At 60.4% G+C, this 23,466-nt stretch overlaps 1 protein-coding gene across 2 annotated transcripts in view; it reads left to right on the top strand.

The window, feature by feature from the left end:
* Positions 1 to 23,466, top strand: part of CACNA1A (calcium voltage-gated channel subunit alpha1 A) — a 51,060-nt gene that overhangs the window by 3,642 nt on the left and 23,952 nt on the right. For both annotated transcript variants that reach the window (XM_034072072.1, XM_034072071.1), the window contains exons 2-30: positions 1,407 to 1,512; positions 2,120 to 2,259; positions 4,250 to 4,341; positions 4,570 to 4,722; positions 5,348 to 5,535; positions 6,409 to 6,512; positions 6,595 to 6,710; positions 7,876 to 7,932; positions 8,057 to 8,146; positions 8,897 to 9,106; positions 10,049 to 10,161; positions 10,612 to 10,724; positions 10,829 to 10,960; positions 11,113 to 11,185; positions 11,831 to 11,948; positions 12,038 to 12,105; positions 12,189 to 12,295; positions 13,611 to 14,300; positions 14,755 to 15,122; positions 15,558 to 15,699; positions 15,774 to 15,903; positions 16,133 to 16,192; positions 16,275 to 16,381; positions 17,898 to 17,997; positions 18,074 to 18,234; positions 18,324 to 18,464; positions 19,604 to 19,805; positions 21,232 to 21,396; positions 22,811 to 22,921. In XM_034072072.1, the coding sequence (XP_033927963.1) occupies positions 1,407 to 1,512; positions 2,120 to 2,259; positions 4,250 to 4,341; positions 4,570 to 4,722; positions 5,348 to 5,535; positions 6,409 to 6,512; positions 6,595 to 6,710; positions 7,876 to 7,932; positions 8,057 to 8,146; positions 8,897 to 9,106; positions 10,049 to 10,161; positions 10,612 to 10,724; positions 10,829 to 10,960; positions 11,113 to 11,185; positions 11,831 to 11,948; positions 12,038 to 12,105; positions 12,189 to 12,295; positions 13,611 to 14,300; positions 14,755 to 15,122; positions 15,558 to 15,699; positions 15,774 to 15,903; positions 16,133 to 16,192; positions 16,275 to 16,381; positions 17,898 to 17,997; positions 18,074 to 18,234; positions 18,324 to 18,464; positions 19,604 to 19,805; positions 21,232 to 21,396; positions 22,811 to 22,921 (4,357 nt within the window). The remainder of the gene's footprint in view (positions 1 to 1,406; positions 1,513 to 2,119; positions 2,260 to 4,249; positions 4,342 to 4,569; positions 4,723 to 5,347; positions 5,536 to 6,408; positions 6,513 to 6,594; positions 6,711 to 7,875; positions 7,933 to 8,056; positions 8,147 to 8,896; positions 9,107 to 10,048; positions 10,162 to 10,611; positions 10,725 to 10,828; positions 10,961 to 11,112; positions 11,186 to 11,830; positions 11,949 to 12,037; positions 12,106 to 12,188; positions 12,296 to 13,610; positions 14,301 to 14,754; positions 15,123 to 15,557; positions 15,700 to 15,773; positions 15,904 to 16,132; positions 16,193 to 16,274; positions 16,382 to 17,897; positions 17,998 to 18,073; positions 18,235 to 18,323; positions 18,465 to 19,603; positions 19,806 to 21,231; positions 21,397 to 22,810; positions 22,922 to 23,466) is intronic.

The raw sequence follows: 23,466 nt of genomic DNA, 5'->3' as shown, positions 1-23,466 counted from the left end.
GATAGCCATGCTGTGCCAGATAGCCATGCCATGCTGGGTAGATGTGCCGGATGGATGTGTTGGATAACCATGCTGTGCCAGATAGCCATGCTGTGCTGGATAGGTGTGCCGGATAACATTGCTGTGCCAGATAACCATGCTGTGCCAGGCAACTGTACCGGATAGCCATGCCATGCTCAATAGCCATACCAGATAGCCATGCTGGATAGCCATTCCCTATAGCCACACCACCCACACCCTGCCCATCCCGTGCCATGCAGCGGTGCCAGCACCCGATCCCCATCACCCCCATGGTGCCGCAGAGGGGCAGGGAGCAGGATCCGTTCCCATCTCCCCCCCCACCCCACATCATCCAACCCTTGCTCCCTCTATGGGGCATCCCTGCCCCACATCATCCAATCCTAGCTCCCCCCATAGAGCATCCCTGCCCCCCCACATCATCCAATCCTTGCTCCCCCCATAGAGCATCCCTGCCCCACATCATCCAATCCTTGCTCCCCCCATAGAGCATCCCTGCCCCACATCATCCAATCCTAGCTCCCCCCATAGAGCATCCCTGCCCCACATCATCCAATCCTAGCTCCCCCCATAGAGCATCCCTGCCCCACATCATCCAATCCTGGCTCCCCCCATAGACCATCCCCCCCCCCCCGCAGTAGCCGGTACCGGGTCAGGTCATGTCCCCCCCCCCAGCGGCTCCGTACGGGGCCATGCAGGGTCCGTGTCGGTCTCACCGGGTCCCGTTGTCCCCGCAGCGCTTTGATCGCAGCCGGTTCCCGGTGTCCTGCGGCGGCTCCAGGGCCGCGGGGTCGGTGCTTTGATAGGGACTAATGAGGCATAGAGCGAGTCGGGAGCTGCCTTCCTGCCCCCCCCTTGCTCCTGCCCCCCCCATCCCCCTGCTCCTGCCCCCCCCTCCTCCTGTCCCCCCCCGCTCCTGCCCCCCAACCTGCTCCTGCCCCCCCCTCCCACTGCTCCTGCCCCCCCCTGCTCCTGCCCCCCCTGCTCCTGCCCCCCCCGCTCCTGTTCCTGCCCCCCCCCGCTCCTGTTCCTGCCCCCCCCCGCTCCTGTTCCTGCCCCCCCCTGCTCCTGTTCCTGCCCCCCCCTGCTCCTGCCCCCCCCCCGCCCCCCCCCTCCCCCCTGCTCCTGCCCCCCCTCCCCCTGCTCCTGCCCCCCCCCGCTCCTGCCCCCACCTCTCCTGCCCCCCCCGCATCCCTGTTTGGGGGTCCCGCACCCCCCCGTATCCAGGTTTAGGGGGTCCCGCACCCCCCCCCATAACCCGGTTTGGGGGTCCCGCACCCCCCCCGCATCCCTGTTTGGGGGGTCTCGCATCCCGTTTTGGGGGTGTCCCCCCCGGTTTTGGGCCCCCCCCCCCCAGCTCATCCGTGTTTGCCTTAACTCGGCCCCACTCCTTTTGAATACATGATTTTAGCCACCATCATTGCCAACTGCATCGTGCTGGCGCTGGAGCAGCATCTGCCCGACGAGGACAAGACCCCCATGTCCGAGCGGCTGGTGAGGGGGCTATGGGGGGGGGGGGGTCCCCCCATCACCCTTATGGGGTCATTGATGGGGGGGGGTCTCCCCCAGCTCCCACTGTTGACACTGTCCCAGTTTCCTCCTTGCTGGAAACTGGGCCATACTGGGAGCAGCGGCCACATCATCCCCATCACCACCAGCACCTTGGGGGGGGTTAATGGGGGGGGGCACTGATGCTGGAAACTGGGCCGTACTGGGAGCAGAGGCCACATCATCCCCACCACCACCAGCACCTTGGGGGGGGGGGTTAATGGGGAGGGGGGGCACTGATGCTGGAAACTGGGCCATACTGGGAGCAGCAGCCACATCATCCCCATCACCACCAGCACCTTGGGGGGGGTTAATGGGGGGGGCACTGATGCTGCAGGTGCTCCCCATTATGGTCTGGGGGTGCCGGCCACATCATCCCCCCCAGCACCTGGGGGGGGGGTTAATGGGGAGGGGGGGGGCACTGATGCTGGAAACTGAGCCATACTGGGAGCAGCAGCCACATCATCCCCCCCAGCACCTGGGGGGGGGGGCACTGATGCTGCCCCCCATGATGGTGCTGGAGCTGTGGGCTCACGGTTGTCCCTATGGGCAGGACGACACGGAGCCATATTTCATTGGCATCTTCTGCTTCGAGGCTGGGATCAAGATCATTGCCTTGGGCTTCGCATTCCATAAAGGCTCCTACCTGAGGAATGGCTGGAATGTGATGGACTTCGTGGTCGTGCTCACGGGGTGAGGCCTCCTGCATGTGTGAACATGTGTGAACACGTGTGTGAGGGTGAACACGTGTGTTGGAGGTGTGTGAGGGTGAACACGTGTGTTGGAGGTGTGTGAGTGTGAACACACGTGTTGGAGGTGTGTGAACACGTGTGTTGCAGGTGTGTGAGTGTGAACACGTGTGTTGGAGGTGTGTGAGTGTGAACACGTGTGTTGGAGGTGTGTGAGGGTGAACACGTGTGTTGGAGGTGTGTGAGTGTGAACACGTGTGTTGGAGGTGTGTGAGTGTGAACACACGTGTTGGAGGTGTGTGAGTGTGAACACACGTGTGTTGGAGGTGTGTGAGTGTGAACACACGTGTGTTGGAGGTGTGTGAGTGTGAACACGTGTGTTGGAGGTGTGTGAGTGTGAACACACGTGTGTTGGAGGTGTGTGAGTGTGAACACGTGTGTTGGAGGTGTGTGAGTGTGAACACGTGTGTTGGAGGTGTGTGAGTGTGAACACGCGTGTTGGAGGTGTGTGAGTGTGAACACGCGTGTTGGAGGTGTGTGAGGGTGAACACACGTGTTGGAGGTGTGTGAGGGTGAACACGTGTGTTGGAGGTGTGTGAGTGAACACACGTGTTGGAGGTGTGTGAGTGAACACACGTGTTGGAGGTGTGTGAGTGTGAACACGTGTGTTGGAGGTGTGTGAGGGTGAACACGTGTGTTGGAGGTGTGTGAGTGAACACACGTGTTGGAGGTGTGTGAGGGTGAACACGTGTGTTGGAGGTGTGTGAGTGAACACACGTGTTGGAGGTGTGAGTGTGAACACGTGTGTCGGAGGTGTGTGAGTGTGAACATGTGTGTTGGAGGTGTGTGAGGGTGAACACGTGTGTTGGAGGTGTGTGAGTGTGAACACGTGTGTTGGAGGTGTGTGAGTGTGAACACACGTGTTGGAGGTGTGTGAGTGTGAACACGTGTGTTGGAGGTGTGTGAGTGTGAACACGTGTGTTGGAGGTGTGTGAGTGTGAACACACGTGTGTTGGAGGTGTGTGAGTGTGAACACACGTGTTGGAGGTGTGTGAGTGTGAACACACGTGATGGAGGTGTGTGAGTGTGAACACGTGTGTTGGAGGTGTGTGAGTGTGAACACACGTGTTGGAGGTGTGTGAGTGTGAACACACGTGTGTTGGAGGTGTGTGAGTGTGAACACACGTGTGTTGGAGGTGTGTGAGTGTGAACACACGTGATGGAGGTGTGTGAGTGTGAACACACGTGTTGGAGGTGTGTGAGTGTGAACACACGTGTTGGAGGTGTGTGAGTGTGAACACACGTGATGGAGGTGTGTGAGTGTGAACACGTGTGTTGGAGGTGTGTGAGTGTGAACACACGTGTTGGAGGTGTGTGAGTGTGAACACGTGTGTTGGAGGTGTGTGAGTGTGAACACGTGTGTTGGAGGTGTGTGAGCGTGTGGCAATGGGGGTGAATGGAGCAGGAGGGGTGAATGGGGGTCATGGGAATGAATGGGGTAAATGGGGGTGAATGGGAGTGAATGGGGGGCATGGGAATGAATGTGATGAATGGGCGTGAATGGGGGGGGGGGGGGGGGTTGTCCGGTTGCCATGGTGATGGAGAGCACAAGGGGATCCTCCATGGTATTGGGGTTCACCAATGGGACCCCGGGGCTTGGGACCCCCCCTTTGCCCCCCAGCTCCATGGGGGGGTGGGGACCCTTGTGCCATGGGGGTGCTCATTGGCCACAATGGCTCCTGCCACTTGGGAGTCCCCATCCTATGGACCCCATCCCATGGACCCCGTCCCATGGACCCCAACCCAAGGACCCCATCCCATGGACCCCGTCCTATGGACCCCAACCCAAGGACCCCATCCCATGGTCCTCATCCCATGGTCCCCATCCCATGGACCCCGTCCCATGGACCCCATCCTATGCACCCCATCCCATGGACCCCGTCCCATGGACCCCATCCTATGGACCCCATCCCATGGACCCATCCTGCCCACAGCATCCTGGCCACAGTGGGCTCCCAGTTTGACCTGCGGACGCTGAGGGCCGTGCGTGTGCTCCGGCCCCTTAAGCTGGTCTCGGGGATCCCAAGTGAGTCCTATGGGGATGGGGGGATCGGGGCTGGTTTTGGGGGGGATCGGGGCCGGTTTTGGGGGTATCGGGGCTGGTTTTGGGGGGGATTGGGGCTGGTTTTGGGGGTATCGGGGCTGGTTTTGGGGGGGATTGGGGCTGGTTTTGGGGGTATCGGGGCTGGTTTTGGGGGGGATCGGGGCCGGTTTTAGGGGGGGGGGGCTGCAGACCCTGACCCCCCCCGTGCAGGTTTACAAGTCGTCCTGAAGTCCATCATGAAGGCGATGATCCCACTGCTGCAGATTGGGCTCCTGCTCTTCTTCGCCATCCTCATCTTCGCCATCATCGGATTAGAGTTTTATATGGGCAAATTCCACACCACCTGCTTCGACCTGGTGACCGGTGGGTCTGGGACCCCCAAAACCCCCAAAAACCCCCTAAACCCCCCTAAACCCCCATAACCCCCCCAAACCACCCCCCAAAACCCCCTAAACCCAAGCAAAACCTTTCACCATGCCCAAGTCTCCCCTAAAACCATTGTAGCCCCCCCAAGCCTCCCCAGTACCCCCAACCCACCGTGCCTCAGTTTCCCCACTGGGACCAGTGCTATGGGGCTGGGGCCAGGGCTTAGGCTGGCTCCATCCCATCCCTCCTCATCACTGGCCCCACTGGGGCCTGTGTCTGATATGGAGCAGTCCCAATTAATCCTGTCCTTAATGAAGATGCTGTTAAATGGGGCTATTTCTGCCATTGGCTTTGGGGGGGGGGGGGGAAGGTTGGGAATAAGGGTTTGGAATTGGGGGGGGTGGGAATGGGAGGTTGGGAATTCGGAACCCTAACCCTTAACCCTAACCCTAACCCCTAACCCTAACCCCTAACACTAACCCTAACCCTAACCCTTAACCCTAACCCTAACCATAACCCCTAACCCTAACCCCTAACCCTAACCCCTAACCCATGTCCCAACCCATCCCTGGTGAGGTCGGGATGAGCTCGGGATGATCCCGGGATCCCAACCTGACTCCAGACGAGATCAAGGTGGAAGTCCCATGTGGGATGGACGAACCCGCTCGGATCTGTCCCAATGGCACCAAGTGCAAGAAGTACTGGGAAGGACCCAACTATGGGATCACCCAGTTCGACAACATCCTCTTCGCCGTCCTCACCGTCTTCCAGTGCATCACTATGGAAGGGTGGACAGACCTCCTCTACTATGTGAGCCCCATAGGGGTCCATTGGGCTCTGATCCCAATGGGATCCCCTCTGGATCATGGGATGCTCCAGACTCCATCCCAATGGGATCCCCTCTGGATCATGGGATGCTCCAGACTCCATCCCAATGGGATCCCCTCTGGATAATGGGATGCTCCAGACTCCATCCCAATGGGATCCCCTCTGGATCATGGGATGCTCCAGACTCCATCCCAATGGGATCCCCTCTGGATCATGGGATGCTCCAGACTCCATCCCAATGGGATCCCCTCTGGATCATGGGATGCTCCAGACTCCATCCCAATGGGATCCCCTCTGGATCATGGGATGCTCCAGACTCATGGATCCCAATGGGATCCCCTCTGGATAATGGGATGCTCCAGACTCCATCCCAATGGGATCCCCTCTGGATCATGGGATGCTCCGGACTCCATCCCAATGGGATCCCCTCTGGATCATGGGATGCTCCAGACTCCATCCCAATGGGATCCCCTCTGGATCATGGGATGCTCCAGACTCCATCCCAATGGGATCCCCTCTGGATCATGGGATGCTCCAGACTCCATCCCAATGGGATCCCCTCTGGATCATGGGATGCTCCAGACTCCATCCCAATGGGATCCCTTCTGGATCATGGGATGCTCCAGACTCATGGATCCCAATGGGATCCCCTCTGGATCATGGGATGCTCCAGACTCCATCCCAATGGGATCCCCTCTGGATCTTGGGGGTGCTCCAGACTTGATCCCAATGAGATCCCCTCTGGATCATGGGATGCTCCAGACTCCATCCCAATGAGATCCCCTCTGGATCATGGGATGCTCCAGACTCCCTTATCCCACATCCCAAGCCCTGATCCCTCTTCCTCCTCCCCAGAGCAACGATGCCTCAGGGAACACTTGGAACTGGCTCTACTTCATCCCCCTCATCATCATCGGCTCCTTTTTTATGCTGAACCTCGTGCTGGGGGTGCTGTCCGGGTATGGGACATGGAGGGGGGTGTTTGGGGGGGGGTTATGGGATCATTGCATCCATACCCATCGGCTCCCATTGTATCCATAGGGAGTTTGCCAAAGAACGGGAACGGGTGGAAAACCGTCGCGCGTTCCTAAAGCTGCGGAGACAGCAGCAGATCGAACGGGAGCTCAATGGGTACATGGAATGGATCTCCAAAGCGGGTGAGCATCGGGATCCCCCCCCCCATTCCCAACCCCCCCTACCCCATTCCCGACCCCCCCCACCCCATTCCCGACCCCCCCCTATTCCCGACCCCCCACCCCCTTCCCGACCCCTCCACCCCATTCCCAACTCCCCCCCCATTCCCGACCCCCCCACCCCCTTCCCGACCCCCCCACCCCATTCCCGACCCCCCCCCATTCCCGACACCCCCCCCATTCCCGACCCCCTCCCCCATTCCCAACCCCCCCCATTCCCGACCCCCCCACCCCATTCCCGACCCCCCCCCATTCCCGACCCCCCCACCCCATTCCCGACCCCCCACCCCCTTCCCGACCCCCCCACCCCCTTCCCGACCCCCCCCACCCCATTCCCGACCCCCCCCCCATTCCCGACACCCCCCCCATTCCCGACCCCCCTCCACCCCATTCCCGACCCCCCCCACCCCATTCCCGAACCCCCCCCATTCCCGACCCCCCACCCCCTTCCCGACCCCTCTCCATTCCCGACCCTCCCCACCCCATTCCCGACCCCCTCCACCCCATTCCCGACCCCCCCCATTCCCGACCCCCCCTATCCCATTCCCGAACCCCCACCCCCTTCCCGACCCCCTCCACCCCATTCCTGACTCCCACCGCATTCCCAACCCCCCCCACCCCATTCCTGACCCCCCTACCCCATTCCCGACCCCCCCCACCCCATTCCCGACCCCCCCCACCCCATTCCCGACCCCCCCCATTCCCGACCCCCCCACCCCCTTCCCGACTCCCACCCCATTCCCGACCCCCCCCACCCCATTCCCGACTCCCACCCCATTCCCGACCCCCCCCACCCCATTCCCGACCCCACCCCCTTCCCGACCCCCCCCCATTCCCGACCCCCCCACCCCATTCCCGACTCCCACCCCATTCCCGACCCCCGCCACCCCATTCCCGACCCCCCCCTATTCCCGACCCCCCCCACCCCATTCCCGACTCCCACCCCATTCCCGACCCCCCCCACCCCATTCCCGACCCCCCCCACCCCATTCCCGACCCCCCCCATTCCCGACCCCCCCCACCCCATTCCCGACCCCCCCACCCCATTCCCGACACCCCCCCCAACCCCTTCCCAACCCCCCCCCAAACCGGACCCCCCCATTCCCATTGACCCCCATCTTCCATTCAGAAGAAGTGATCCTGGCTGAGGACGACCCCGAGGGTGAACCCCGGCACCCCTTTGATGGTAAGTGCCCCCCCCCACATCCCTGCCTGTTAATGGGGGGTCCCCTATGGGGTGAGACCATCGGGAGGGGTATGGGGGGGGGCCCATGGGGTGACCCCCACCTCCCTGTGCCCCCCTGCGGGAGCTCTCCGGAGGGCCACCATCAAGAAGAGCAAAACGGATCTGCTGAGCCCTGAGGATGCTGAGGAGCAGTTGGCTGACATCGCATCTGTGGGTGCGTGGGGGGGGCACGGGGGGACATGGGGGGACGGGGGGGGGGGGAGGGGGGGTGATGGGGGGGGAGATGGGGGTGGATGGGGGGCGGATGGGGGGGGGAGATGGGGGGACAGAGGGGGGGGAGGGGGGGTGATGGGGGGTGGATGGGGGGGTGATGGGGGGGGAGATGGGGGTGGATGGGGGGCGGAGGGGGGGGATGGGGGGGAGGTGGGGGGTGGATGGAGGGGAGATGGGGGTGATGGGTTGGGGGTGATGGTTTAGGGGTGCTGGTGTGGGGCTGATGGGTGCTGGGTGCAATGGGCTGTGCTGGGTGCAATGGGCTGTGCTGGTTGCAATGGGCTGTGCTGGGTGCAATGGGCTATGTTGGTGTGGGGTGCTGGGTGCAATGGGTTGTACTGGGTGCAATGGGCTGTGCTGGGTGCAATGGGCTGTGCTGGGTGCAATGGGCTCTGCTGGTGCAGTGCTGATGGGTGCTGAGTGCAATGGGCTGTACTGGATGCAATGGGCTGTACTGGTGTGGTGCTGATGGGTGCTGAGTGCAATGGGCTGTACTGGGTGCAATGGGCTGTACTAGTGTGGGGTGCTGGTTGCAATGTGCTGTGCAGCCGCGGTGCTGCCGGGTACCAGTGTCGCGGTGCTGCCGGGTACCAGTGTCGCGGTGCTGCCGGGTACCAGTGTCGCGGTGCTGCCGGTCCCGGTGCCGCCGGTGACGGTACCGCCGGTGCTCGGCTCGGGGGGCTCTCCCCAGGCTCCCCCTTCGCCCGCGCCAGCCTCAAGAGTGCCAAGCTGGAGAACGTCACCTTCTTCCACAAGCGGGAGCGCAGGATGCGCTTCCACATCCGCCGCATGGTGAAAACTCAGGCCTTCTACTGGACCGTGCTCAGCCTCGTGGCTCTCAACACCCTCTGCGTGGCCATCGTCCACTACGACCAGCCCGACTGGCTCTCTGACTTCCTCTGTGAGTGCCCCACGGACACACAGGGACCCACAGTGATGGGCACACCGATGTGATCCCATTGATCCCTCCATTGATCCCCCCCATTGATGTGGCCACCAATGTGATCCCATTGATCCCTCCATTGATCCCCCCCCATTGATGTGGCCACCAATGTGATCCCATTGATCCCTCCATTGATCCCCCCCCATTGATGTGGCCACCGATGTGATCCCATTGATCCCTCCATTGATCCCCCCCCATTGATGTGGCCACCGATGTGATCCCATTGATCCCTCCATTGATCCCCCCCCATTGATGTGGCCACCGATGTGATCCCATTGATCCCGCTCTTGGTGTGCTCCCATTGATCCCACTCTTGATGTGCTCCCATTGATCCCACTCTTGATGTGCTCCCATTGATCCCCCTCTCGGTGTCCCCCCATTGATCTCTCTCAGTGTCCCCCCATTGATCTCTCTCTCAGTGTCCCCCCATTAAAGTGCCCCCCAATGTGCTCCCATTGATCCCCCCCTCGATGTGCTCCCATTGATGCCCCTCTCAATGTCCCCCCATTGATCCCATTCTCTATGTCCTTCCATTGATCCCCCTCTTGATGTCCCCCCATTGATGTGCCCCCTGATGTGCTCCCATTGATCCCCCTCTCCATGCCCCCCATTGATCCCCTCTCAATGTCCCCCATTGATCTCCCTCTCAATGTCCCCCATTGATCCCCTCTCAATGTCCCCCATTGATCCCCTCTCAATGTCCCCCATTGATCTCCCTCTCAATGTCCCCCATTGATCTCCCTCTCAATGTCCCCCATTGATCCCCTCTCAATGTCCCCCATTGATCCCCTCTCAATGTCCCCCATTGATCTCCCTCTCAATGTCCCCCCATTGATCCCTAGGGATCCCTCTCAGGTCCCTGCTGCCCCTCCCCCCCCTCACTGTCCCTGTCCCCCCCAGACTATGCAGAATTCATTTTCTTGGGACTCTTTATGTCCGAGATGTTTATAAAAATGTATGGACTTGGCACACGGCCTTATTTCCACTCCTCCTTCAACTGCTTCGACTGCGCCGTGAGTGCTGCACGGCTGGGATGGGATGGGGATGGGATGGGAATGGGATGGGGATGGGGACAGGATGGGATGGGGATGGGAATGGGATGGGAATGGGGACAGGATGGGAGAGGGTTGGGAATGGGATGGGGATGGGGACAAGATGGGATGGGGATGGGAATGGGAGAGAGATGGGAATGGGGACAGGATGGGAGAGGGATGGGGATGGGATGGGGGTGGGTACAGGATGGGATGGGGATGGGGATGGGATGGGGATGGGAATGGGATGGGGACAGGATGGGATGGGGATGGGATGGGAATGGGATGGGAATGGGGACAGGATGGGATGGGGATGGGATGGGATGGGATGGGATGGGAATGGGATGGGAATGGGAATGGGGACAGGATGGGATGAGCACAGGGAAGGGGCTGGTTTAGGGCTGGGGACCGGGACACCCTCCCCTCTCCCAGGTTATCATCGGAAGCATCTTCGAGGTGATCTGGGCTGTTGTGAAGCCAGGAACATCCTTCGGGATCAGCGTCCTCCGAGCTCTCAGGTTACTGCGCATCTTCAAGGTCACCAAGTGAGTGCTATGGGGTCCAATGGGGCCGTGGTACCCGGATCCCATCCCTGCATCCCCCCATATCCCTGTGCCCCATGTCCATATCCCCCTTCTCTGCCCCATAGGTACTGGGCTTCCCTTCGGAACCTGGTGGTGTCCCTATTGAACTCCATGAAGTCCATCATCAGCCTCCTCTTCCTCCTCTTCCTCTTCATCGTCGTCTTTGCTCTTTTGGGGATGCAGCTCTTCGGGGGACAGTGAGTGACAGGGCAGGGATTGGGGTGTCCCCCCCCCCCAAACCGGGACCCCCCCGTTCCCCAGCGTGGGGGTGTCTCTGTGCCCCCAGGTCCCTGATGGGGAGCACTCGGTGGGGGTGGGGCTCCCACCGCTTCCCCCCCCCCCCCCCCAGGTTCAATTTTGATGATGGGACCCCCCCCACCAACTTCGACACTTTCCCAGCAGCAATAATGACGGTGTTTCAGGTAGGGACCCCCCCCCCCCCCCGGGGTATGGGATGGGGCTGCACCAAGGATGCTGAGAGGGGGGGTTTGGGTCACTGCTGACCCCATCCCCATCCCGTTTTCCCCATCCCAATCCCAATCCCATTTTCCCCATCCCCATCCCAATCCCATTTTCCCCATCCCAATCCCATTTTCCCCATCCCAATCCCAATCCCATTTTCCCCATCCCAATCCCAATCCCATTTTCCCCATCCCAATCCCATTTTCCCCATCCCCATCCCAATCCCGTTTCCCCCATCCCAATCCCGTTTTCCCCATCCCCATCCCCATCCCATTTTCCCCATCCCCATCCCAATCCTGTTTTCCCCATCCCAATCCCGTTTTCCCCATCCCCTTCCCCATCCCGTTTTCCCCATCCCAATCCCATTTTCCCCATCCCAATCCCGTTTTCCCCATCCCAATCCCGTTTTCCCCATCCCCTTCCCCATCCCATTTTCCCCATCCCCCTCCCAATCCCATTTTCCCCATCCCCATCCCAATCCCATTTTCCCCATCCCCATCCTGTTTTCCCTATCCCAATCCCGTTTTCCCCATCCCAATCCCGTTTTCCCCATCCCATTTTCCCCATCCCATTTTCCCCATCCCCATCCCATTTTCCCATCCCAGATCCTAACTGGAGAAGACTGGAATGCGGTGATGTACGACGGCATCAAATCTCAGGGCGGTGTCAAGGGGGGGATGGTTTTCTCTGTCTACTTCATCGTCCTCACCCTCTTTGGTAACTGTATCCTTGGGATGCTATAGGGGGGGTTATGGGGGGGGGGGGTCCCTATACCATATCAGGACCCCCTTTGTCCTTAATGGGGTACCCAGACACCCTCCTCAATGTCTTCTTGGCCATCGCTGTGGACAACTTGGCCAATGCACAGGAGCTCACCAAGGTGAGGGGACCCCCCCCCCCCCCCCCCCCCCGTCCATCACCGTGGCCTTGGGGCTGGTCCCAGCTCATTGTGGGGCTCTATAGGATGAGCAGGAGGAGGAGGAAGCTGCCAACCAGAAGCTGGCCCTGCAGAAGGTGAAGGAGGTGGCTGAGGTCAGCCCGCTGTCAGCTGCCAACATGTCCGTCACTATGTGAGTGGTGCAGGCAGGATGCGGCCTGGCTACAGCATTGGATCCATCCCAGATACATCCCTGACTCCATCCCAGTTCCATCCTATTCCAATTCCAGCTCCATCCTGGCTCCATCCCCAGTTCCATCCTATCTGAATTCCAGCTCCATCCTATTTCAATCCCAGCTCTATCCCAGTTCCATCCCAGCTCCATCCTGGCTCCATCCCCAGCTCCATCCTGGCTCCATCCCCAGTTCCATCCTATCCCAATTCCAGCTCCATCCCTGGCTCCATCCCCAGTTTCATCCCATATCAATTCCAGCTCCATCCTGTCTCTATCCTGGCTCCATCCTGGCTCCATGCCTGGCTCTATCCCCAGCTCCATCCAGCTCCATCCCAACTCCATCCCCAGTTCCATCCTATCCCAATTCCAGCTCCATCCTGTCTCTATCCTGGCTCCATGCCTGGCTCTATTCCCAGCTCCATCCCGGCTGCATCCCCAGTTCCATCCTGTTTCAATCCCAGCTCCATCCAGCTCCATCCCATCTCCATCCTGACTCCATCCCAGCTCCATCCCCAGCTCCATCTCAGCTCCATCCTGGCTCCATCCTATCTCAATTCCAGTTCCATCCTATCTCAATCTCAGTTCCATCCCAGCTCCATCCCAGTTCCATCCCAGTTCCATCCCCAGTTCCATCCCAGTTCCATCCCATTTCCATACCCAGTTCCATACCCAGTTCCATCCCAGTTCCATCCCAGCTCCATCCCAGTTCCATCCCAGTTCCATCCCAGTTCCATACCCAGCTCCATCCCAGTTCCATCCCAGTTCCATCCCAGCTCCATCCCAGTTCCATCCCAGCTCCATCCCAGTTCCATCCCAGTTCCATCCCAGCTCCATCCCAGTTCCATCCCAGTTCCATCCCAGTTCCATCCCAGCTCCATCCCAGTTCCATCCCAGTTCCATACCCAGTTCCATCCCAGTTCCATACCCAGTTCCATCCCAGCTCCATCCCAGTTCCATCCCAGTTCCATACCCAGTTCCATCCCAGTTCCATCCCAGTTCCATACCCAGTTCCATCCCAGCTCCATCCCAGTTCCATCCCATTTCCATACCCAGCTCCATCCCAGTTCCATCCCAGTTCCATACCCAGTTCCATCCCAGTTCCATACCCAGTTCCATCCCAGTTCCATCCCAGTTCCATCCCATTTCCATACCCAGTTCCATCCCAGTTCCATCCCAGCTCCATCCCAGCTCCATCCCAGTTCCATCCCAGCTCCATCCCAGTTCCATCCCAGTTCCATCCCAGTTCCCCCCTCACCTTATGCCCCCCCCACAGGAAGGAGCAGCACAAGAACCAGAAAGCCTCCCGCTCGGTGTGGGAGCAGCGCACCAGTGAGCTCCGCAAGCAGAACCTACTGGCGAGCCGGGAGGCTCTGTACAGTGAACTGGAGCCGGAGGAGCGCTGGAAGCTGCCCTATGGCCGGCACATGAAGACCCACATGGACCGACCCCTGGTCGTGGACCCGCACGACAACCGCAACAACAACACCAACCGGACCCGTCCCCCGGAGCCCGACCCCCGGTTGGGGCAGCTCCGAGCGGGGGAGCTCCGCCGGCCCCCTCGGTGCCCGGACCCCGGGGGGGTCCCGACCGCTGTCCCCGTCCCCCCCGTCCCGTCCTCCTCCGGTGTCCGTCGGGGTCGGGACCCGCACGGAGACCCCAGCCCCGAGCGCTTGAAGGCAATGGAACGGAGGCACCGGACGAGCGGCGGCCGCTCCGGGTCCCCGCAGCCCGAACGGGAGCACCGACGGCACCGGGGGCACCGGAGGGCGGCCGAGGAGGGGGAGGACGGGGGGAGGACCGAGAGGAGGCTGAGGCATCGCGATGGGAGCCGTCCGGTGCGCGGGGATGGGGATGGGGAGCACGGAGAGGGGGAGCGGAGGAGACGGCACCGGCACGGACCGGGGGGGGGCATGGACGGAGAGGGAAGGAGGGAGGACAAGGAGAGGAGGCACCGGAGGAGGAGGTGGGTACCGGGAACGGGGGACACCATTAGGGTAGCGAGGGGGGGGGATGGGGGATGGAGGGGGTTGGGGGGTGTGAGGGTTGTGGGTATGGGGGGATGGATGTGGTTTGGGGGGGTCTGAGGGTCCTGGGTATGGGTTGGGGGTCTGAGGGTCTGAGGGTCGTGGGTATGGGGGATGGAGGTGCTTTGGGGGGGATGAGGGTTGTGGGTATCGGGGGGTGGAGGGGGTTTGGGGGGTCTGAGGGTCCTGGGTATGGGTTGGGGGGGTCTGAGGGTCCTGGGTATGGGGGGGATGGATGTAGTTTGGGGGGGTCCATGGGTCTGAAGGTCCTGGGTATGGGGGGATGGAGGGGGTTTGGGGGGGGTCTGAGGGTCGTGGGTATGGGGGGATGGAGGTGGTTTGGGGGGTCCATGGGTCTGAGGGTCCCATTGAGCCCCCGTTGCCTCCCCACAGGGAGAACCAGGTCCCCCCGGTGCCTTCGGGCCCCACACTCTCCACCACCCGCCCCATCCAGCAGGATGTGGGGCGCAGGGACCCCCCCGTGGCCGAAGACATCGATAACATGAAGAACAACAAACTGGTCACTGCCGACCCCCCCGTGCCCCCCCCCATGGGCAACCACAGCTCCTGCCCCACAGGGGTCCCCCTCCGCCGGCCCCCCCAAACCAGCACCACCACAAACCCCACCCCCGACACCAACCTGGTGGTCACCAACCCCAACACCCACAACAACCCTGCCAAGGGGGGGGGGAAACCGGAGCACACGGCTGTGGATATCCCACCCCCCCTGCCACCACCCCCCAGCAGCGCCCTGGTCCAGGGTAGGGACCTTATGGGGTATGGGGGGATGGAGGTGGTTTGGGGGGGTCCTGGGTATGGGGGGATGGAGGTGGTTTGGGGGGGTCTGAGGGTCTGAGGGTCCTGGATATGGGGGGATGGAGGTGGTTTGGGGGGGTCTGAGGGTCGTGGGTATGGGGGGATGGAGGTGGTTGGGGGGGTCTGAGGGTTATGGGTATGGGGGGGATGGAGGTGGTTTGGGGGGGTCTGAGGGTCGTGGGTATGGGGGGATGGAGATGGTTTGGGGGGGTCTGAGGGTCGTGGGTATGGGGGGATGGAGATGGTTTGGGGGGGTCTGAGGGTCGTGGGTATGGGGGGGATGGAGGTGGTTTGGGGGGGTCCATTGGTCTGAGGGTGTCCGGGGGGGTTTGGGGGTGCCCATTGGGGTACCAGTGCCCCTAAGGCTGCTGCTCCTGCAGTGAACAGGAACGCGAACCCGGAGCCCCTGCCCCGCAAGGAGGAAGAGCAGGAGAAGAAGGATGAAGGCGACGACCAGGATGAGAACGGCCCCAAGCCCATGGTGCCCTATAGCTCCATGTTCATCCTATCCACCACCAACCCGTGAGCATGGGGGGGATGCTAAAGGGGGGGGGTCTTGGGGTACCCCCCCCCCTCATTTTGCCCCCACCCCCCAGGTTTCGCCGGTTGTGCCATTACATTGTGAACCTGCGGTACTTTGAGATGTGCATCCTTATGGTCATTGCCATGAGCAGCATCGCGTTGGCTGCTGAGGACCCCGTACAACCCAATGCCCCCCGCAACAACGTGAGACCCCCCCCCAAAACAGACACCCCCTTTTGCAGCCCTAAGCAGCCCCAAAATGGGGGTCCCCCCAACTCTTGGTTCTCCCTCTGAGGTCCTGGGGTGCTTGGGGGGGGGTTGTGGGGTGCTTGGGGGGGGGTTGTGGGGTGCTTGGGGGGGGTTGTGGGGTGCTTGGGGGGGTTCTGGGGTGCCATAGGGTACAATGGGGGACCCCAACATCTTCCCCCTCCAGGTCCTGCGGTACTTTGACTATGTCTTCACGGGGGTCTTCACCTTTGAGATGGTTATCAAGGTGAGTAGGGGGATGAAGGCTACCCCAGTTTGGGGGACCCCCCCCCCCAGTTCTCCCTTTACCCTCCCTTTACACCCCATAGATGGTGGATCTGGGGCTGGTGCTTCACCAAGGGGCCTATTTCCGGGACCTATGGAACATACTGGACTTCATTGTGGTCAGCGGGGCACTGGTGGCCTTTGCCTTCACGTGAGTGCCCCATAGGGCCATGGGGGGAGGGTATGGGGGTCCCCATTAGGGGCACTGGGGAGGGGACCATGGGGATGGTGGGGAAAGGATGGAGGTGGCAGCGTCTCACCTCTCCCAGTGCTTCCCAGTGCTTCCCAGTGCCTCCCAGTGGGGCTGTGCTCTGCTGTGTCGCTTGACGTCCGCTTGTCACCGCGCTGTGTTGTCCTGTCACCGTCCTGGTGTCCCCGAGTGCAGGCAGTGAGTAGGGATGGAGTAAACCCTAAGGGGAATGAGGAATTCCCTGGGCAAAGGATGAGTAGCCTCTTAGTAAGGGATGGAAAAGCCTATAGGGATAAGGGGGAGCGTCCCCTCAGTGACTGAGCATCCTTGACGCAAAGGCTGAACAGCCTCCAAGTAAAGAATGAGTATCCTTGAAGGAAAGGGGGAGCACCCCTTAAGTGGTTGAGCATCCTCTGAGTAAAGGGGGAGCATCCCCTGAGTAAAGGGGGAGCATCCCCTGAGTAAAGGGTGAGCATCCCCCGAGTAAAGGGGGAGCATCCTCTGAGTGAGCATCCCCTGAGTAAAGGGGGAGCATCCCCTTAGTGAGCATCCCCCGAGCATCCTTAGAGCCAAGGGTGAGCATCCCCCAAGTAAAGGGGGAGCATCCCCTGAGTGAGCATCCCCTGAGTAAAGGGTGAGCATCCCCTGCGTAAAAGGTGAGCATCCTGAGTGAGCATCCCCTGAGCATCCTTAGAGCCAAGGGTGAGCATCCCCTGAGTAAAGGGGGAGCATCCCCTGAGTGAGCATCCCCTGAATAAAGGGTGAGCATCCCCCGAGTAAAGGGGGAGCATCCCCTGAGTAAAGGGTGAGCATCCCCCGAGTAAAGGCAGAGCATCCCCTGAGTAAAGGGTGAGCATCCTCTGAGTAAAGGGGGATCATCCCCTGAGTAAAGGGTGAGCATCCTCTGAGTAAAGGGTGAGCATCCCCCGAGTAAAGGGGGAGCATCCCCTGAGTAAAGGGGGAGCATCCTCTGAGTGAGCATTCCCCAAGCATCCTTAGAGCCAGGGTGAGCATCCTTAGAACCAAGGGTGAGCATCCCCTTAGTAAAGGGTGAGCATCCCCTGAGTAAAGGGTGAGCATCCCCCGAGTAAAGGGTGAGCATCCCTTGTGTAAAGGGGGAGCATCCTCTGAGTGTCTGAGCATCCCCTGGGCATCCCCTGAGTAAAGGGTGAGCATCCTGACTGAGCACCCCCAAAGGAAGGGGTGAGGACCCAGTGGGGCCAGCACAGCCCTACAGGGCTGCGGATGGGGCAGCTGTGGGGCTGGGGTTGGGCTCTCACCCTGCCTTGTCTCTCCCCTTGCTCTGCCTCCGGCCGCAGGAGCAGCTCACGGTAAAGTTCTGCCTTCATCCCCATCCTCGTCCTCGTCCTCTCCTCGTGCTCATGGTTGTGCCTCGCTCTCCTTCACCCCCCTTTGCACCCCCCCTGCACCCCAAAACCAGCTCAGGGCCCCACATCTCCTGTCCCCATCCCCACAGCGGCAGCAGCAAAGGGAAGGACATCAACACCATCAAATCCCTCCGTGTCCTCCGTGTCCTCCGGCCCTTGAAGACCATCAAGAGGCTCCCGAAGCTCAAGGTGGGTAATGGGGGCAATGGGGACCCAATGGGGGGGTCCGGATGGTGCCAACCCCCCCATATGTGTCCCCCAACAGGCTGTATTTGACTGTGTGGTGAACTCCTTGAAGAACGTGCTCAACATCCTCATTGTCTACATGCTCTTCATGTTCATCTTTGCTGTTGTGGCCGTGCAGCTATTCAAGGGCAAGTTCTTCTATTGCACTGATGAGTCCAAGGAGTTCGAGAAGGACTGCAGGTAATGATGGGTTTGGGGGGGGATATGGGGCAGGGTCCCATTGCCCCCCCCCCCCCAAACCCCATCCCAACACCCCCCATCCATTATAGGGGCGAGTATCTGGTGTATGAGAAGGACAATGAGGTGAAGGCACAGAAGAGGGAGTGGAAGAAGTATGAGTTCCACTATGACAATGTCCTCTGGGCGCTGCTCACCCTATTCACCGTGTCCACCGGAGAGGGGTGGCCACAGTAAGGGGATGGGATGGAGATTGGGATGCTGGGATGGAGGGTGGGATGTGGGGATGGAGATTGGGATGCGGGGATGGAGATTGGGATGCTGGGATGCAGATTGGGATGCAGGGATGCAGATTGGGATGCAGGGATGGAGGGTGAGATGTGGGGATGGAGATTGGGATGCTGGGATGGAGATTGGGATGCAGGGATGGAGATTGGGATGCTGGGATGGAGATTGGGATGCGGGGATGGAGGGTGGGATACAGGGATGGAGATTGGGATGCAGGGATGGAGATTGGGATGCTGGGATGGAGATTGGGATGCAGGGATGGAGATTGGGATGTGGGGATGGAGATTGGGATGCAGGGATGGAGATTGGGATGCAGGGATGGAGGGTGGGATGTGGGGATGGAGATTGGAATGCAGGGATGCAGATTGGAATGCAGGGATGCAGATTGGGATGCAGGGATGGAGATTGGGATGCAGGGATGCAGATTGGGATGCAGGGATGGAGGGTGGGATGCAGGGATGGAGGGTGGGATGTGGGGATGGAGGGTGGGATGCAGGGATGGAGATTGGGATGCTGGGATGGAGATTGGGATGCAGGGATGCAGATTGGGATGCAGGGATGGAGATTGGGATGCAGGGATGGAGATTGGGATGCAGGGATGCAGGGATGGGATGCAGGGATGCAGATTGGGATGCTGGGATGGAGGGTGGGATGTGGGGATGGAGATTGGGATGCAGGGATGGAGATTGGGATGCAGGGATGCAGGGATGGGATGCAGGGATGGAGATTGGGATGCTGGGATGGAGGGTGGGATACAGGGATGCAGATTGGGATGCGGGGATGCAGATTGGGATGCTGGGATGGAGGGTGGGATGCAGGGATGGAGATTGGGATGCAGGGATGGAGATTGGGATGCAGGGATGGAGATTGGGATGCTGGGATGCAGATTGGGATGCAGGGATGGAGATTGGGATGCTGGGATGCAGATTGGGATGCGGGGATGCAGATTGGGATGCTGGGATGGAGGGTGGGATGCAGGGATGGAGATTGGGATGCTGGGATGGAGGGTGGGATGCAGGGATGCAGATTGGGATGCGGGGATGCAGACTGGGATCAGCCATACCCCATGCTCATCCCACCGCAGGGTCCTCAAGCACTCGGTGGATGCCACCTATGAGAACCAAGGGCCCAGCCCCGGGTACCGCATGGAGATGTCCATCTTCTACGTGGTTTACTTCGTCGTCTTCCCCTTCTTCTTCGTCAACATCTTCGTGGCCTTGATCATCATCACCTTCCAGGAGCAGGGCGATAAGATGATGGAGGAGTACAGCCTGGAGAAGAACGAGGTGACAGCGCATGGGGGACCCCCTCTTTGTGCCCCATGGCACCCACCGCATTGGGGACCCCCCCTTTGTGCCCTATAGCACCCTTGGGTGCACCCACCGCATGGGGGACCCCTCTTTGTGCCCTATGGCACCCACCGCATTGGGGACCCCTCTTTGTGCCCCATGGCACCCACTGCATTGGGGACCCCTCTTTGTGCCCTATGGCACCCACCGCATGGGGGACCCCTCTTTGTACCCTATGGCACCCACCGCATTGGGGACCCCTCTTTGTGCCCCATAGCACCCACCGCATTGGGGACCCCTCTTTGTGCCCTATGGCACCCACCGCATTGGGGACTCCTCTTTGTACCCTATGGCACACACCGCATTGGGGACCCCTCTTTGTGCCCTATGGCACCCTTGGGTGCACCCACCGCATTGGGGACCCCTCTTTGTGCCCTGTGGCACCCACCGCATGGGGGACCCCCTCTTTGTACCCTATGGCACCCTTGGGTGCACCCACCGCACTGGGGACCCCTCTTTGTGCCCTATGGCACCCACCACATTGGGGACCCCTCTTTGTGCCCCATGGCACCCTTGGGTGCACCCACCGCATTGGGGACCCCTCTTTGTGCCCTATGGCACCCTTGGGTGCTGGTCAGTGGCACCCACCGCATTGGGGACCCCTCTTTGTGCCCTATGGCACCCACCGCATTGGGGACCCCTCTTTGTGCCCTATGGCACCCACCGCATTGGGGACCCCTCTTTGTGCCCTATGGCACCCACCGCATTGGGGACCCCTCTTTGTGCCCTATGGCACCCTTGGGTGCACCCACTGCATTGGGGACCCCCTCTTTGTGCCCTATGGCACCCACCGCATTGGGGACCCCTCTTTGTGCCCCATGGCACCCACCGCATTGGGGACCCCTCTTTGTGCCCCATGGCACCCACCGCATTGGGGACCCCTCTTTGTGCCCTATGGCACCCACCGCATTGGGGACCCCCTCTTTGTACCCTATGGCACCCTTGGGTGCACCCACCGCATTGGGGACCCCCTCTTTGTGCCCTATGGCACCCACCGCATTGGGGACCCCTCTTTGTGCCCTATGGCACCCACCACATGGGGGACCCCTCTTTGTGCCCTATGGCACCCACCGCATTGGGGACCCCCTCTTTGTGCCCTATGGCACCCTCGGGTGCACCCACTGCATTGGGGACCCCTCTTTGTGCCCTATGGCACCCACCGCATTGGGGACCCCTCTTTGTGCCCCATGGCACCCTTGGGTGCTGTTCGGTGGCACCCACCGCATTGGGGACCCCTCTTTGTGCCCCATGGCACCCTTGGGTGCTGTTCGGTGGCACCCACCGCATTGGGGACCCCCTCTTTGTGCCCCATAGCACCCTTGGGTGCTGTTCGGTGGCACCCACCGCTGTGCTCCCCCCACAGAGAGCCTGCATTGACTTTGCCATCAGCGCCAAGCCCCTGACGCGGCACATGCCCCAGAACCGGCAGAGCTTCCAGTACCGCATGTGGCAGTTCGTGGTGTCCCCCCCCTTCGAATACACCATCATGGCCATGATCGCCCTCAACACCATCGTCCTCATGATGAAGGTCGGTGGGAGGGGGGAGATGGGGTCAAACAGTGTCCTTTGGTGCTTGCTTTGTGCCCTGGATCCATCCCTTGTCCCCTTGGATCCATTCCCATCCCTGGATCCATCCCTGTCCCCTTGCATCCATCCCATCCCTTGATCCATCCCATCCCTGGATCCATCCCATCCCTCTGGATCCATCCCTGGATCCATCCCATCCCTTGATCCATCCTATCCCTGGATCCATCCTCATCCACCTGGATCCCTCCCATCCCTTGATCCATCCCATCCCTGGATCCATCCCTGGATCCATCCCATCCCTCTGGATCCATCCCTGTCCCCCTGGATTCATCCCTGTCCTCCTGGATCCATCCCATCCATCCCTGCATCCCTCCCATCCCTGCATCCATCCCATCCCTGTATCCATCCATCCCTGTATCCATCCCTGTATCCATCCCTGTATCCCATCCCTGTATCCCATCCCTGTATCCATCCCTGTATCCCTCCCTGTATCCATCCCTGTATCCATCCCTGCATCTCTCCCATCCCTGTATCCATCCCTGCATCCATCCATCCCTGTATCCATCCCCATCCCATCCCTGTATCCATGCCTGTATCCATCCCTGTATCCATCCCTATCCCATCCCTGTATCCATCCCATACCTGCATCTCTCCCATCCCTGTATCCATCCCTGTATCCATCCCTATCCCATCCCTGTATCCATCCATCCCTGTATCCATCCCTATCCCATCCCTGCATCCATCCATCCCTGTATCCATCCCCATCCCATCCCTGTATCCATGCCTGTATCCATCCCTGTATCCATCCCTGCATCCATCTATCCCTGTATCCATCCCCATCCCATCCCTGTATCCATCCCTGTATCCATCCCCATCCCATCCCTGTATCCATGCCTGTATCCATCCCTGTATCCATCCCTGCATCCATCTATCCCTGTATCCATCCCCATCCCATCCCTGTATCCATCCCTGTATCCATCCCTATCCCATCCCTGCATCCATCCCTGTATCCATCCCTATCCCATCCCTGTATCCCTCCCATCCCTGTATCCATCCCTATCCCATCCCTGTATCCATCCCTGTATCCATCCCTGTATCCATCCCTGTATCCATCCCTATCCCATCCCTGTATCCCATCCCTGTATCCATCCCTGTATCCATCCCTGTATCCCTCCCATCCCTGTATCCCTCCCTGTATCCCATCCCTGTATCCATCCCTGTATCCATCCCTGTATCCATCCCTATCCCATCCCTGTATCCATCCCTATCCCATCCCTGTATCCATCCCTGTATCCATCCCTGTATCCCTCCCATCCCTGTATCCCTCCCTGTATCCCATCCCTGTATCCATCCCTGTATCCATCCCTGTATCCATCCCTATCCCATCCCTATCCCATCCCTGTATCCCTCCCCAGTTCTATGACGCGTCGGACGCCTACGAGTACGTGCTGAAGATGTTCAACAATGTCTTCACCTCCCTCTTCTCCCTCGAGTGCCTCCTGAAGATCATGGCCTTCGGTGTCCTGGTATGTGCCAATGGGAATGGGGCTCCGGACCCATGGATCCTGCTGGAGCTGCAGGGATCATATGGGATCTGTGGGGCTGGGGCATGAGGGATTGTGGGACCCATGGAGCCAATGTGGGGTACCTATGGGATCTGTGGGGCTGGGGCATGAGGGATTGTGGGATCCATGGGGTCAATGCAGGGATCACTATGGGATCTGTGGGGCTGGGGCATGAGGGATTGTGGGATCCATGGGGTCAATGCAGGGCTCACTATGGGATCTGTGGGGCTGGGGCATGAGGGGTTGTGGGATCCATGGGGTCAATGCAGGGCTCACTATGGGATCTGTGGGGCTGGGGCATGAGGGATTGTGGGATCCATGGAGCCAATAGGGGGTACTTGTACTTGTGGGACCCATGGAGGCAATGTGGGGTACCTATGGGGTCTGTGGGGCTGATGCATGAGGGATTGTGGGACCCATGGAGCCAATGTGGGGTACCTATGGGATCTGTGGGGCTGGTGCATGAGGGATTGTGGGATCCATGGGGTCAATGCAGGGCTCACTAT

This window comes from Melopsittacus undulatus, chromosome 23 (genome assembly GCF_012275295.1).
Source record: "Melopsittacus undulatus isolate bMelUnd1 chromosome 23, bMelUnd1.mat.Z, whole genome shotgun sequence".
In the NCBI taxonomy this organism is placed as follows: Eukaryota; Metazoa; Chordata; class Aves; order Psittaciformes; family Psittaculidae; genus Melopsittacus; species Melopsittacus undulatus.
Note: the sequence above shows the minus strand (reverse complement) of the source record. Positions and strands in the feature narration are given on the sequence as shown.